Here is a 14,155-nt window from a genome sequence, read left to right on the forward strand (position 1 = left end):
TCATGGGGAAGACTGCTGATCTGACAGTTGTCCAGAAGACAATCATTGACACCCTTCACAAGGAGGGTAAGCCACAAACATTCATTGCCAAAGAAGCTGGCTGTTCACAGAGTGCTGTATCCAAGCATGTTAACAGAAAGTTGAGTGCAAAGAAAAAGTGTTGAAGAAAAAGATGCACAACCAACCAAGAGAACCGCAGCCTTATGATTGTCCAGCAAAATCGATTCAAGAATTTGGGTGAACTTCACAAGGAATGGACTGAGGCTGGGGTCAAGGCATCAAGAGCCACCACACACAGACATGTCAAGGAATTTGGCTACAGTTGTCGTATTCCTCTTGTTAAGCCACTCCTGAACCACAGACAACGTCAGAGGCGTCTTACCTGGGCTAAGGAGAAGAAGAACTGGACTGTTGCCCAGTGTTCCAAAGTCCTCTTTTCAGATGAGAGCAAGTTTTGTATTTCATTTGGAAACCAAGGTCCTAGAGTCTGGAGGAAGGGTGGGGAAGCTCATAGCCCAAGTTGCTTGAAGTCCAGTGTTAAGTTTCCACAGTCTGTGATGATTTGGGGTGCAATGTCATCTGCTGGTGTTGGTCCATTGTGTTTTTTGAAAACCAAAGTCACTGCACCCGTTTACCAAGAAATTTTAGAGCACTTAATGCTTCCTTCTGCTGACCAGCTTTTTAAAGATGCTGATTTCATTTTCCAGCAGGATTTGGCACCTGCCCACACTGCCAAAAGCACCAAAAGTTGGTTAAATGACCATGGTGTTGGTGTGCTTGACTGGCCAGCAAACTCACCAGACCTGAACCCCATAGAGAATCTATGGGGTATTGTCAAGAGGAAAATGAGAAACAAGAGACCAAAAAAGGCAGATGAGCTGAAGGCCACTGTCAAAGAAACCTGGGCTTCCATACCACCTCAGCAGTGCCACAAACTGATCACCTCCATGCCACGCCAAATTGAGGCAGTAATTAAAGGAAAAGGAGCCCCTACCAAGTATTGAGTACATATACAGTAAATGAACATACTTTCCAGAAAGCCAACAATTCACTAAAAATGTTTTTTTATTGGTCTTATGATGTATTCTAATTTGTTGAGATAGTGAATTGGTGGGTTTTTGTTAAATGTGAGCCAAAATCATCACAATTAAAAGAACCAAAGACTTAAACTTCTTCAGTCTGTGTGCATTGAATTTATTTAATACACGAGTTTCACAATTTGAGTTGAATTACTGAAATAAATGAACTTTTCCACGACATTCTAATTTATTGAGATGCACCTGTATATGTGTATGTGTGTACATGGGCCATTCTGAAGAATTGGTTCAAAGTCAGAGTTGGAAACATCTTGAAAAAAATTTGTCTTTTTCCACAAATTTTGTATATATGCAAATTGTATAATATCCAAGGTACACATTTCTAATAATTGTGCAGTTAATTCTCATATTGTATTTTCAGAAAGTTTTGGAATATTTTTCCTCTCCCCAAATTTGTCACTACCGAAACACAATAATATATATTTTAATAAGAAGGGTTATATTGACCTATTAAGATTTTGTTTACATTTTGCTATTTTATTAAAAAGTTTTCACAGGTAAATCAATAACAATTACAATTTTAACAATATTTAAAGTGTAATTTATGAGATTTGTTGTATTTTGAATCCGATCTTTCTTTGTAAAAGGCATAAAGTTGATCATACTGATTTCAAAGTTAAGGATTCATTAGTTTGAATATACATTGAACCAAACACTATCATAACATCTTAGTTGATAATTCACTATACATTATATTTGACAAAACATCCCATGTTTCGGTCGTGACTGCACATTTTCGGTAGTGACAGTAATGTTTTGGTAGTGACCACAATATTTAGTTTGCCAAGGCTGAATCAGACTGTCAACATTTTGTTAATACAAATAACTATGTTGCACATATGCAGCCAGCACATATAGCAGATGCACATCTGACAGTAAATATCTGATAAGAACACCTAGCTGAAGAGCTATTCTATACTTTGGGTCTTGAGGAGAGTGCACGTGAGAAGAGGTATGCACATAGATTTTTCTACCTAAAAAAAAAAAAAAAAAAACATCTTACAATGTAGACTGTTTCAGAATCACTTTCAGTTTTATTTTCACAGAATGTCCATTATAATAGACAGCAGGATTATTTTAGTGTACAAAAACGGTCACACTTAATGTCAAATAAAATGGATCTATAGCCTAAAATTACAGTAAATCAAGGAACACATTTAACCTCCATTCCACTTTTTCATGTTTTATTTGTTCAAATTCTGTGTTTCTTCCTAACTTCCTAACTGATTGTCCATTTCTACAAGTACTTGCTTTCCTTCACAAGTCCTATCTGGGATGTTTTGTGCATACAAATAACATTGAGGTCCTTTCCCATCACTGTTGTGTGTGTGTTGTGGTATGTCCGTGTTATGACTCCGGGCGGACACATTTCAAAGGTTCCGCCCTAGTCCAACAGTATTTTTGCTTGGTTATGCTTTATTAACGGTAAATACGTTAATTACAATTAAGAAAAATTAATGCGTTAAACTTTAATTAATTGCATGCGTTAACACATTAATTTTGAAAGCTATCATTTTTAATGATGAAATTTGGTGCAAAATGATTTAAATTGCTTAATAAAAAAGCTTAAATATTCAACCATATGAAATTGCATCCCCAAAATATACAAGCACTGTTAATGCAAAGCGTTTATTTTTCAATTAATGCAATTTTGCGTGCTTTTTATTTCAAGACATTTGTCATTAAAATACTTCCATATGAAAGTTAAAACATGTCTACATAGTATCAAACCTGTCTACAAACCTTATTTAGCAAACCTTGTTGAAATAAATAACATCACAGAGCATTAGATAACATGACTTTATTTGTTGGACAAAGTAAAGTAAAAATGCTACAAAGATAGAAATCCCTTTTTTCAGCTTGCTTCCTCTTGAGTTAATATTTTTTAACACAAATGTAAAGCTAATTTTGTGACTCTTAAGGGTTAATTGTTTAGTTACACGTTAATCCATTTTAATCAGCACATCATTTATTCATGAAGTAAATAAAAACACTTCATACGCTTACTTGCAGGACAAATAAAATCAGTATTCCTTTGTCTATATTAAGACAATTTCGGCATAACAAAAGTCATATTAGGATTATAAAGATTGAAAAATGCTTACACATGAAAAAACACTTTCATGAAAGTCTCTGTAAAAGGAGAGCTATGGAGATGCATTTATTGCCAAGGATTTTGTGTTTTTTGTTCTTGTTCAGAGATTAAAGATATCACTATAATGAGTTCTGTTGCGCTTGTAGGAGATCAACATGGCAGACATTTCCATTCACTAAAACTGATTACACATCGGCTCTGATCAACCTTGTCTGTCTAAAACCATTATGAACAAAGTTATAAAGCTGACCTTTAGTCAGTAATTGTGAGAACACAATAATCAATATCACTGATAGCATTTTTAAAAATCTTAAAACTATAAAAAGCAATGTGATTATCATTATAAAATATTATAATAAAATCTCTTTGGCTTAGTTAACCAGTCCTTTTACCAACAATGTATTAATGCACCCATAATAAAAGCTAAAATATAACATTTTCTACAAAAAACAAAAAAAAAAAAAAAGAGTGTAAAATGCAGCATGCTGTCATCCTTGTATAGTTAGTGTAAAGCTAAATTCTGCCTCTCCCAGCACAGTGGAAAAATTGCATATATTACAGCAGTGTCAGTGTGTATGTGTGTGTTTACAGAAATATAGACCACAGCCATCCAGCGATGAAAAACTAGGAGTTTTTTCCTTTTCTGTATTTTCATATTCCTCTTCCAGTGGAGCTCAATTCATCATCAGGCTATGAAATAAAAAAAATGAAAATAAACAAAGTGCAGTTACTGACTATACTGACATTTTGAAAAATGTATTACCTCATGTAAAACAATCTTAAACAGCATTTTGCAACAATTCTTTAAAACATATTATCCATTAAGCTTTTATGTCTCATAAAGAGACTGCATGATATATTTGTGCAGTTAAAAATTAATTAGTCACACCTCAGGGCCATTTAAAATGAACTAGTGCAGGCAAAAATTGATTAAAAATTGTGAAAAGCAAAAGACATGATGACCAGTGACCCTACATAAGATATACACTTTTCCTTAAAAAATTACATCAGTTTTAACCTACAATCATGATGTTGATAAAAAAAGACATTGGACACAACATGCGTCGACTACCCCAGTACAGATAAGGGGTCAGTTTTTCTTCAAAAGTTTAAGTATTTCAGTTGTAATAACCTGTTAGTAGGGTTCAAGGTAGTTTCTGGACGGATCATAAGGCATGCCTGGCCCATAATCATCTTGCATGTCTTGATCTAGAGGCATGTTTTCCAAATGCATGCCATCACTATATCCTTGATATGCTCCTGAACCATAGCCATCAAGATCTGTAAGAGACAAGGCACATAAGGAAGAAACTCTAATGGCATCCATGAGTCGTTTAAAACATTAGTAACAGTCATTGAGATTAATGGTTGCAAAACCAGGGCAAGAAAGAGGATATATTTACCGTCACCAGGAAGTGGCTCCATCATGGTATTGTTGTGTGCCTGAAAAAAATATAACAAGACTAAAATCAAAACCTGAGGTCTAGTGTTTAAATATTGTAATAAACTTGTAATCCACTTCATCATATTATAATTTGATCTGTCAAAATTAATGCGTTAATGCATGCGATTATTTTAAAAAAGTTTAATGCGGGGCCTGGGTAGCTCAGCGAGTAAAGACGCTGACTACCACCCCTGGAGTCGCGAGTTCAAATCCAGGGTGTGCTGAGTGACTCCAGCCAGGTCTCCTAAGCAACCAAATTGGCCCGGTTGTTAGGGAGGATAGAGTCACATGGGGTAACCTCCTCGTGGTTTCTATAATGTGGTTCGCTCTCGGTGGGGCACGTGGTGAGTTGTGCGTGGATGCCGCGGAGAATAGCGTGAAGCCTCCACTTGCGCTATGTCTCCGCAGTAACGCGCTCAGCAAGCCACATGATAAGATGCGCGGATTGACGGTTTCAGATGCGCAAGCAACTGAGATTCGTCCTCTGCCACCCGAATTGAGGCGAGTCACTATGCCACCACGAGGACCTAGAGCGCATTGGGCAATCCAAATTGGGGAGAAAAAGAGGAGAGAAAAATAAAAACTTTAATGTGTAAATTTTTCTTAATCACGAGTAACGCATTTATTGTAAATACAGTATAAACCAGCATAAACACTTGTTGGAAGGGCGGAACCTTTGCGATGTCTCCGCCGGAGTCATTACGCTGACGCACACCACTAACAGCGATTCCATGTCAGTGATAAAATAATGTGGAAAGGACCTCTTAATGCTATTTGAGGTACAAAAAACCCCCAAGATGGGACTTGATAGGAATAAAGTATTTTTCAGCCTATGTGAGGCATATTGTAATTACCAAAGAAGCACGTAAAGTCTTAACTATCACCAAAATGCAGAATGAGATGTTTTCATGTGGAGTTCAAAGCGTGAAGCTGGTGCTGACACCCTGATGCGAATCATGAACGCGGCTTCACGATTGCTGTAACAAAGTCGATAGCCACTGTCTACCAGCAGATTAACATTGTGGAGGATGATAGTTCAAGAGAATTGATGCTCATTGCAATGAATATGCAACCTAATTGGGTACTAGTTCTTTCAATTAGTCAAACTCCCACTTAGACTTTGGGAAGCATTTAGTGTTACTTGAATTAGTGCTATTTTAGTGCATTTCTATCTTTATACTGTGGAAGGCGTTGTTTGGAAAATGTTAATAAAGCATTATATTGTTACATATTTGTTTGATTTCTTTCCTAAGAAGGAAATACATTTCTTTTGACAGGAAAAGTACATTTAGAGTAAAATTTCACCAAAATCTGCATTTAATTACGAAGAATTATGCGATTAATCGTTATTTAAAATTGTAATCGACTGACAGCACTAATTATTATATAATATAATTTGTGAAAAAATGGAAGCTGCTTAGCTTTGAAGTCAACATGAAATCAAAATCAAATTACCCTATTTACAAAAATGTTTGTCTTCGTTACTTGCTCCGCCTCCTAAAACGAGATTTGTCACCAATGTTGTTTAAGTTTTAACCAATGGGTGACGACGGTGTTTCAGGAGGGGAGTAGTCCTCTAAAATTGGCTGCAATCTCTGATATGGAACACCCACTATTCACAATCTCATAAATTCCCAATGTATAAAACCAAGTTCCACCCTACATTTTTTACTTGTTGAATATCCCAATTCTCTCGAAAATACGCCACACTATGAAAGTACAATGGGTTGTGAACACCATGTCATTCTGACATTTAACCAATGTCGTGTTTAAACAGGCCACTGAAATGTGATGGCCTTGCTATGGCACGTCCTCACACCCAGGGGGGCAAACTCACCATCTCCCATGCAGCAGGGTCGTGTTTGAAGAGCGAGTGTGTGAGTTCCACTGATACTCGCTTCTTATAGTCAGGGTTTTTGTCCTCAGAAATTCGGAAGAGTACAGCGGCAGCATAGGTGGCTGACGAAGAGAAAACACCAAAATTACACTCACATACCAAACTCACATTCTTCTGTTCTTGAGTTTTCTGTTCTTGCTTGCGATATCTCTCTCTCTCTTACTCACCGATCCCTTCATTGCTGGAGTGAAGGAGCTCCATGAGAGGAGCACAGGCGCCCTCTGCGTCAATGATCTCAGCTGACTGTTTATCAAGAGCCAGTTCACACAGAAGACCAGCTGCCACACGTTTGACATTATCCAGTGGAGAATACAACAACTGCAAGAAGAGAAACAGACTTAAAAAAAACAAAAAAAAATGTCTATTTATACAAAAAGTTTCGGAAGGAGGGAAAAACCACAAAACTTTCAAACATGTTCCATGTAAGAGGGAAAGGGTGAATTTCACAAAAATATGACAAGAACACATTTCAAATAAAATTCAAAATAAAAAAAATATAAGAAACTCTATTTTTTAAGACTATTAAGATATTTTTGCATTGTAAGATTTTCATGATAATAAACTCAATGGTGATTCTTTTTAAATTCTCATTACTGTAATACAGTAAAAAATTATAATACTGTAATAATTTTTTATTAGTAATTTAGTAATTTCAGTAATAAAAAAATACTGTAATACAATATTATTATAATTTTTTTTAAACCAGCATAAATTAAGGGCAGTACAACCAAAACTACAATTATGTATAAATAATTCATTCACATGTATTTATAACATTGTTTTGTTTTTTTGTATTACAGTACTGAGCTCTGGGACGGAAATGTGCTTAAAGGAATATTCCAGGTTCAATACAAGTTAAGCTCAATCGACAGCATTTGTGGCACAATGCTGATAACTCCAAAAATTTATTTCAACTAGTCCCTGCTTTTCTTAAAAAAAAAAAAAATAAATATATAAATCAAGGTTACAGTGAGGCACTTAAAATGGAAGTTAATTAATAAACGCACACATTAATTTTTCTGTTAAAACTCATGTACTATTTGAGTTGTAAAGTTGTTTAAATCATAATTTTTACAGTCATTTTATGGTTTGTTGACATTAGTGAACGACCAATGTGGGTTTTTTAATGGCCGATGCCGATATTCAGAAAGCAGTGTGGCTGATAGGCTGATACAATGCTGATATATATCACACAATTTAATATAGTAAATAACATGAACATAAAATTGCTAAAAAATGAATAAACTCTTATTTAGCACTATATTTACAAATTTTCACACTAAACTTAAACTTTATAAAAATAAAATTATTTTAAATGGTAGATAGCAGTTTCTTCTTCTGATTTCTGCTTAGTCATCAAATTTTAGTAATTTATTTGCACATGAAGAAACTGTTAATATATTAGGAAGAAGGAAATAACAGTACACACAGTAGTCCAGCAACCACAATTCACAAAATGCAGTCGCATTTTCTAAAAAAATACAGAATCAAACCAATTGTACATACAATATATAGTTAAGCACTCTGAAGTTGCACTCACGCGCTCATGCAGATCCAGCACGAGCAGCAATCTCCTGACAATTTAAATGCCCTGGATCGACTGATTGTCACGGACTAACCGTCATTATTTGTGGATCAGAGGAACTTTTGATCCTGATCCTGATGTTTTTGATTCTGGCTGATGGAATACCACTGATATAAATATAACTGGATCACTCATACAATGGTAAACTGCCAGCAGGAGTTGATGCCACCGGAAGTGTTCGAGCGGCCATCTTAATATGCCCAAACTCTCATAGAGCGTCAATGACTGACAGGCAAAAACACCCCCGTCTCACCGTCTCCGACCTGCGGATACGACAGATGCATTTCGCCCCCTAGTGACAATCATGTTTAATGGTTAGTTAGCTTGTTATGGATAATATTCGCTAGGAGGGAGAAGATATAAATCTAGCGTATCAGTTCAATTTTAACCAACTTTGCTTTGTGTGTCTCCCCGAGGTGCTGCGTGTGAGGGAGAGAGAGAGAGCGTGCTCTTATTCAAATGACAGCGAGAACAAGGCATTTTTTGATAAAAACATAAAACAAGTAACTCTGAATAAACACTTCAATGATCACAATAAATAAGTCTGAAAATGTCTGTTTGTATCTCAGTTTCAGTGAACTTGTTTACATTCAGCTGATCTGCTTGCTGATTAAGTTTGTTAGAGGTGGACACTGTTTGATATAGATACACAACTCGCTTGGGCCTTCAAAAAACAGGAAAATTTTGGTCTTTAAATAAATCAATAATTACATGTGTAGGACATCTGTGTTGTAGGGATGTACATGCAGATTTCAGATATAAAATCGGTGATTGAATGAATAATGTTTACTCGCTGAAATTAAATGATTTCCCATTAAGTCAATAGGGACACTGGAATGTTTGGCATAGCAATATGGTGGTGCAGTGGCTTCACTGATATGACATCGTGAGCAATCCAGTTCTATATATTGTTACATCCAGGGACATATTTATTTTTATTGTTGTTATTTTGTATAGTTGTCACTGTCACTAGTTGTGGATATTGTTTAAGAATTGTGATTTGAGTTACTGTGGTGTATATTTTCTCCCTCTTTTTCCTCTTTTGCTCCTCCCACACTCTCTCCGGCAGGTAGCTGATTGCTCCCAGCTGAGCCTGCTCAATAATCAGGAGAGAGGCAACTTAAAAGTAGAGGGGAAACCTCACAGAGAGTAGGAACCTTTCCTTCAGAGAGTTCTCCAGTGTGGTGTGCACTTTATAGAGTGTTATATTGTACTGCTTAGTACTCCGTTGATTGAGTAGCTGGAAAGCTTAGTTGAAGCTTTCACAGTTATTATTACTTGAACTACTGTTGATGGTGACTCCAACTTTTAAGCTTGTTGTAGCCTAAATGTGGTTTACTTATTGTTTCCTTTATTTACTATTGTTAGTGATTTTCTAACGTTTAAACCTGTTGCACAGCTTAAACACTGTTCAGTTGTTCATGTTTAACTTTTCTATGGAAGCTGTTGGGAGGTGGGAGCCATTTCTGTTTGTATTACACTGTTTTCTCCTGTTTTTGGCCAGTCAGGGAGTTAGTGTACATTTCTGTTATTTTTGTTTGAACAGTTTAGTTACGGTTTTACTCCCGCTAAGCAGACCTCTCTTATATTTAGTGTTTTGGCTTTTCCCCCTCCTGAAGTTGATGCTTCCTATTTAAGTTGTATTTAAGGCCGTTTTCACACCTAGTTTGTTTGAGCACTTCAAACGCTCTCAGAGCAGTATAACGTGTATATGTGAACAACCCAAGTGGTTTCAGACCCCACCCCAAAAAAGGACCCAAAAGTGAACCGCACTCAGTCCACCTCAGGAATGAGTACGGTTAGTTTGTGGATACTTTTGTGGTTCGATTGATTTGTGCGATGTGAAAGTGAAGAGGTACCAGTCCGCTTTGCACTTTATGACATAAGCACCTCGTGGCTTGCCATACATAGCTGCATTACATCATATTCCAGTCACAATTTACTGTTCACATATGGGAATTTTAAGCAAATATAGATATATCATGATTACCATGACGTGTTTGTGTCTCATATTCCATTTTTGTTAATTTAAGCACCTAAAATTAACGGACCGTGAGTATTCAGAGCAGAGCAGCGCGTTAAGAAGAACCGCTTTAAAGTGCTCTGATGGGCGTAACGTCTATGGAGGTTCGTGCCAAACTCTCACGAAAATACAAGCAAGGATTTTTTATAGTTTCACTTTAATTTTATTTGCGGAATGGCAAATGTTCTTGGCTCATACACACAATGTAAATGACACACAGGAGGAGATGCTTGCACCATTACTCTTGTGATGATAGATAAAGAAACATTTTGAAATGCACACAGAATTTCTGATTAATTTCTTTATTCATATAGATAAAGAAAAGCAAAACAAATATACACAGAATCAACATTTAACCCCCACTATTACCCCTCCCAACCCCACCCTGACCCTCAACAACATCCCTGTGGTCACACATGATTATAGACACACAAAAAAATAATAAATCACACATATTTAAAACTAACTTCTCTCTCCTCTGCCCCTCCCCGAGAGCCCTCCAAAAATGCCAAATAGCGGTCCCATTTCCCATCAAATGAATCCCAATTCCCCAGCCTTCTACATGACGCTTCCTTGAAAGCTGCCACCCTCACCATTTCTGTGCACCATTCTTGAAATGAGGGCGCTCCAGCTGACTTCCATCCCCTTAAAACAATTTGTCTGCCAATCATAACACTGGTTAGGACCAAATTTTTTATGTGTTTACCCCCTATATTGATGACCGCCCCATCGCCTAAAATACAGAGTCTGCGGCAAAATGAAATTTGAGTGCCCAATACATCACACATAAAACTCTGAACCTTCAATCAAAATTCTTGGATCACAACACATCACCAAAAAAAATGGGTTGTGTCTCCATCTTCTGATTGGCATCTCCAGCAGGTGGGTGTGTCTTTAAGACCAAGCCTATGCAATCTAGAGTAGGTCCAATAGAATTGATGTAAAAACTTGAATTGAATAAGGCGCACTCTTGCATCTCTAGATGTAGACTTGACGCTTTTAAGAATCCTAGCCCACACTCCCTTCTCCAATACCAAGTTCAAATCTTTCTCCCATAATCTCTTGAGAAATTAAAGCTCCGTCCCCGGACTCTGAATTAACAGGGAGTAATACACTGATGCCTCATGACCTTTTCCAAAAGCAATAATCACCACTTCCAGAGTATCTGCTGCTTTAGGGGGGTGTATGCTATTCCCAAAAATAGTACAGAGCAGGTGGTACAGCTGTAAATACCTAAAGAACTGAGACCTGGGAATCCCAAAATGTTGAACCATATTTTCAAAGGATCTCAACACTCCACTCTCATATAGGTCACCGAGCGTATTAACCTCCCTCACAATCCACTCTGTCCAGCAGAAAGGGGACTTATAAATACATAATTTTGGGTTCAGTCATATGCTCGAGGCAACATTTAAATAAATTTCTGAATTAAACACTCTGGACACTTTTGTCCATACCGAGTGCAAATGCGAGATAACGGGGTGTAACTTAACTTCTCCGTTTAGTTTGATAGAAAGGCTTTGCAATGGTGAAATAGGGGCAAGAACTTCCTGTTCAATACAAAACCAGGCAGGGGCTCTCTCAGGAGGAAGCGAACAATAAACCAAATGTCCGAGACCGAATGCATGATAATAAAACAAAATCTTGGTTAGGCCTAGCCCACCTTTATCAATCGGCCTATGCAATTTACTGAAATGTAATCTGAGATGTTTACCATATCGAATTACTTGAAATAAGAGAGGGGGACATCTATAGGGAGAGATTGTAGCAGGTAGCTGAATTTTGGAATACAATTCATTTTAATAACATTAACCTTCCCAATCATAGATAACTGTAATGAAGCCCCCTGCCCACATCGCTCAAAAAAGGTTTTATTAAAGGGTCAAAATTAACTAACTAAATCACACAAATTTGCTGGGAATAAGATACCCAAATACTTAATGCCCTGTTTGGCTGAAAAGCCATTACCGGGCAGTACGCTGTCGGAGCCAAAGCTTCAGATTTAGACCAATTAACTCTGTATCCTAAGAACTTAGAAAAGGAGTTAATAATTCTGTGGAGGCAAGGCATAGATCTAGTGGGGTCATAGACGAATAATAAAATAATATCTGCGTAAAGCAAAAGTTTATGCGCCACACGTCCTGCCCCCACCCCTGGAAAACACGTCCTGCCCCCACCCCTGGAAAATCATCCTCCTTTCTTATCGCGGCTGCTAATGGTTCCAGGGCAAGACAGAACAATAATGGGGAAAGAGGGCAACTCTGCCGGGTGCCCCTATCCAGAGTAAAATAATCTGAAATTAATCCATTTATTTGTACCGCCGCTACTGGGTGTCTATAAAGTAACTTAATCCATCCAATAAAAGTTTTCCCGAACCTGCACATTTCCAAAATCTTAAAAAGATAATACCATTCTACCATATCAAATGCCTTTTCGGCATCAAGTGAGATGGCAGCAACCGGAAACCGATCATTCACCACTGACCACGTTATTGATGAAACGCCTAATGTTATCAGAAGAGCTACGGCCCCGAATAAATCCCACCTGATCTATATGTATAAGAGATGTCATAACTTAATCAGTTAGCCAAACTTTTTTATAATATTTTAACGTCTAGCTGGATCAGGGAAACTGGATGGTAACTCTTACCCTCGCTTGGATCTTTGTCCTTTTTAAGAATCAGACTGATCCGGGCTTGTGTCATGGCTGGCAGAAGCTTTCCATTCTTTAATGATTCCATATAAACTTCTAGCAAAAGTGGAACCAGTTCTGTAGCATAAGATCTATAAAATTCAGCGGCAAAGCAGTCTGGCCTCGGGAGACTTGCCTGTAGGCAAGGCCTTAATTACCTCGCCAAGATCCTCCAAGGTTATCTAAGAATCAAGAAATTTTTGGGGCATGGGTAGCTCAGCGAGTATTGACGCTGACTACCACCCCTGGAATCGCGAGTTTGAATCCAGGGTGTGCTGAGTGACTCCAGCCAGGTCTCCTAAGCAACCAAATTGGCCCGGTTGCTAGGGAGGGTAGAGTCACATGGGGTAACCTCCTTGTGGTCGCGATTAGTGGTTATCGCTCCCAATGGGGTGTGTGGTAAGTTGTGTGTGGATCGTGGAGAGTAGCATGAGTCTCCACATGCGGAGTCTCCGTGGTGTCATGCACAACGAGCCACGTGATAAGATACGTGGATTGACAGTCTCAGAAGCGGAAGCAACTGAGACTTGTCCTCCGCCACCCGGACTGAGGTGAGTAACCGCGCCACCATGAGGACCTAGTGGGAATTGGGCATTCCAAATTGGGGAGAAAAGGGGATAAAAAATATAAATAAAAAAAAGAATCAAGAGAATGTTTTTGCTCAGTCGTCAGTTTAGGAAGTTCTAATGGTTCCACAAAGTTTATAATATCCTCTTCAGTAGATGAAGATGTGGAACTATAAAGATCAAGACAGAATTCTTTAAAAGCATTATTAATATCAGTGGCTGAGGTAAATATTTCACCACCAGCAGATTTCAGAGAGCAGAGGGAATGGTAGAAAAAGACTGTTTTATATATCTAGCCAGAGGTTTTCCTGCTTTGTCCCTGACTTAAAGTATGACTCTCTTGCCTGAATAGTATTATATCTGTATTTCAATCGGGTCAATTCTCTGAGGCCATTAGATGACATTCGGCGCTCTGCACTTTTAATATTCCCTTCCAATTCCACGAGTGTGCTTTGGATTTTTTGGTGAATGAGGCATACTGTATGATCCGGCCCCTAAGAACCGCCTTAAGTGCCTCCCAAGCCATGCCCACTGAGGATACTGAGGACCAGTTGGTCTCCATATAGACATTACATTTCAGCCTTTAGAATTTTTTGGAATTCAGGATTTTGCGAAAGGGATACATTAAAGCGCCAACAGTATGATTTCCTTTTTTTCATATGTGGCAACACCTCTAAACACACCAGGGTGTGATCTGAGACTAAAATGTTTCCAATTGAGCAATCAACGACGGATGAAATGAGTGACTTAGATATCA

The 14,155-nt window shown here is 37.8% G+C and overlaps 1 protein-coding gene across 1 annotated transcript in view; it reads right to left on the bottom strand.

The window, feature by feature from the left end:
• Window positions 1–2,883: 2,883 nt before the first annotated feature.
• The window catches only part of LOC127426392 (junction plakoglobin-like), a 38,648-nt gene continuing 27,376 nt past the window's right edge, over window positions 2,884–14,155 (bottom strand). Inside the window, exons 12-16 of the mRNA XM_051673180.1 lie at window positions 6,701–6,851; window positions 6,474–6,595; window positions 4,596–4,635; window positions 4,325–4,473; window positions 2,884–3,882 (exon numbers count right to left, since the gene is read on the bottom strand). Coding sequence (XP_051529140.1) covers window positions 4,328–4,473; window positions 4,596–4,635; window positions 6,474–6,595; window positions 6,701–6,851 — 459 coding nt within the window. The 3' untranslated portion in view covers window positions 2,884–3,882; window positions 4,325–4,327. The remainder of the gene's footprint in view (window positions 3,883–4,324; window positions 4,474–4,595; window positions 4,636–6,473; window positions 6,596–6,700; window positions 6,852–14,155) is intronic.

Source organism: Myxocyprinus asiaticus, chromosome 35, assembly GCF_019703515.2.
Source record: "Myxocyprinus asiaticus isolate MX2 ecotype Aquarium Trade chromosome 35, UBuf_Myxa_2, whole genome shotgun sequence".
In the NCBI taxonomy this organism is placed as follows: Eukaryota; Metazoa; Chordata; class Actinopteri; order Cypriniformes; family Catostomidae; genus Myxocyprinus; species Myxocyprinus asiaticus.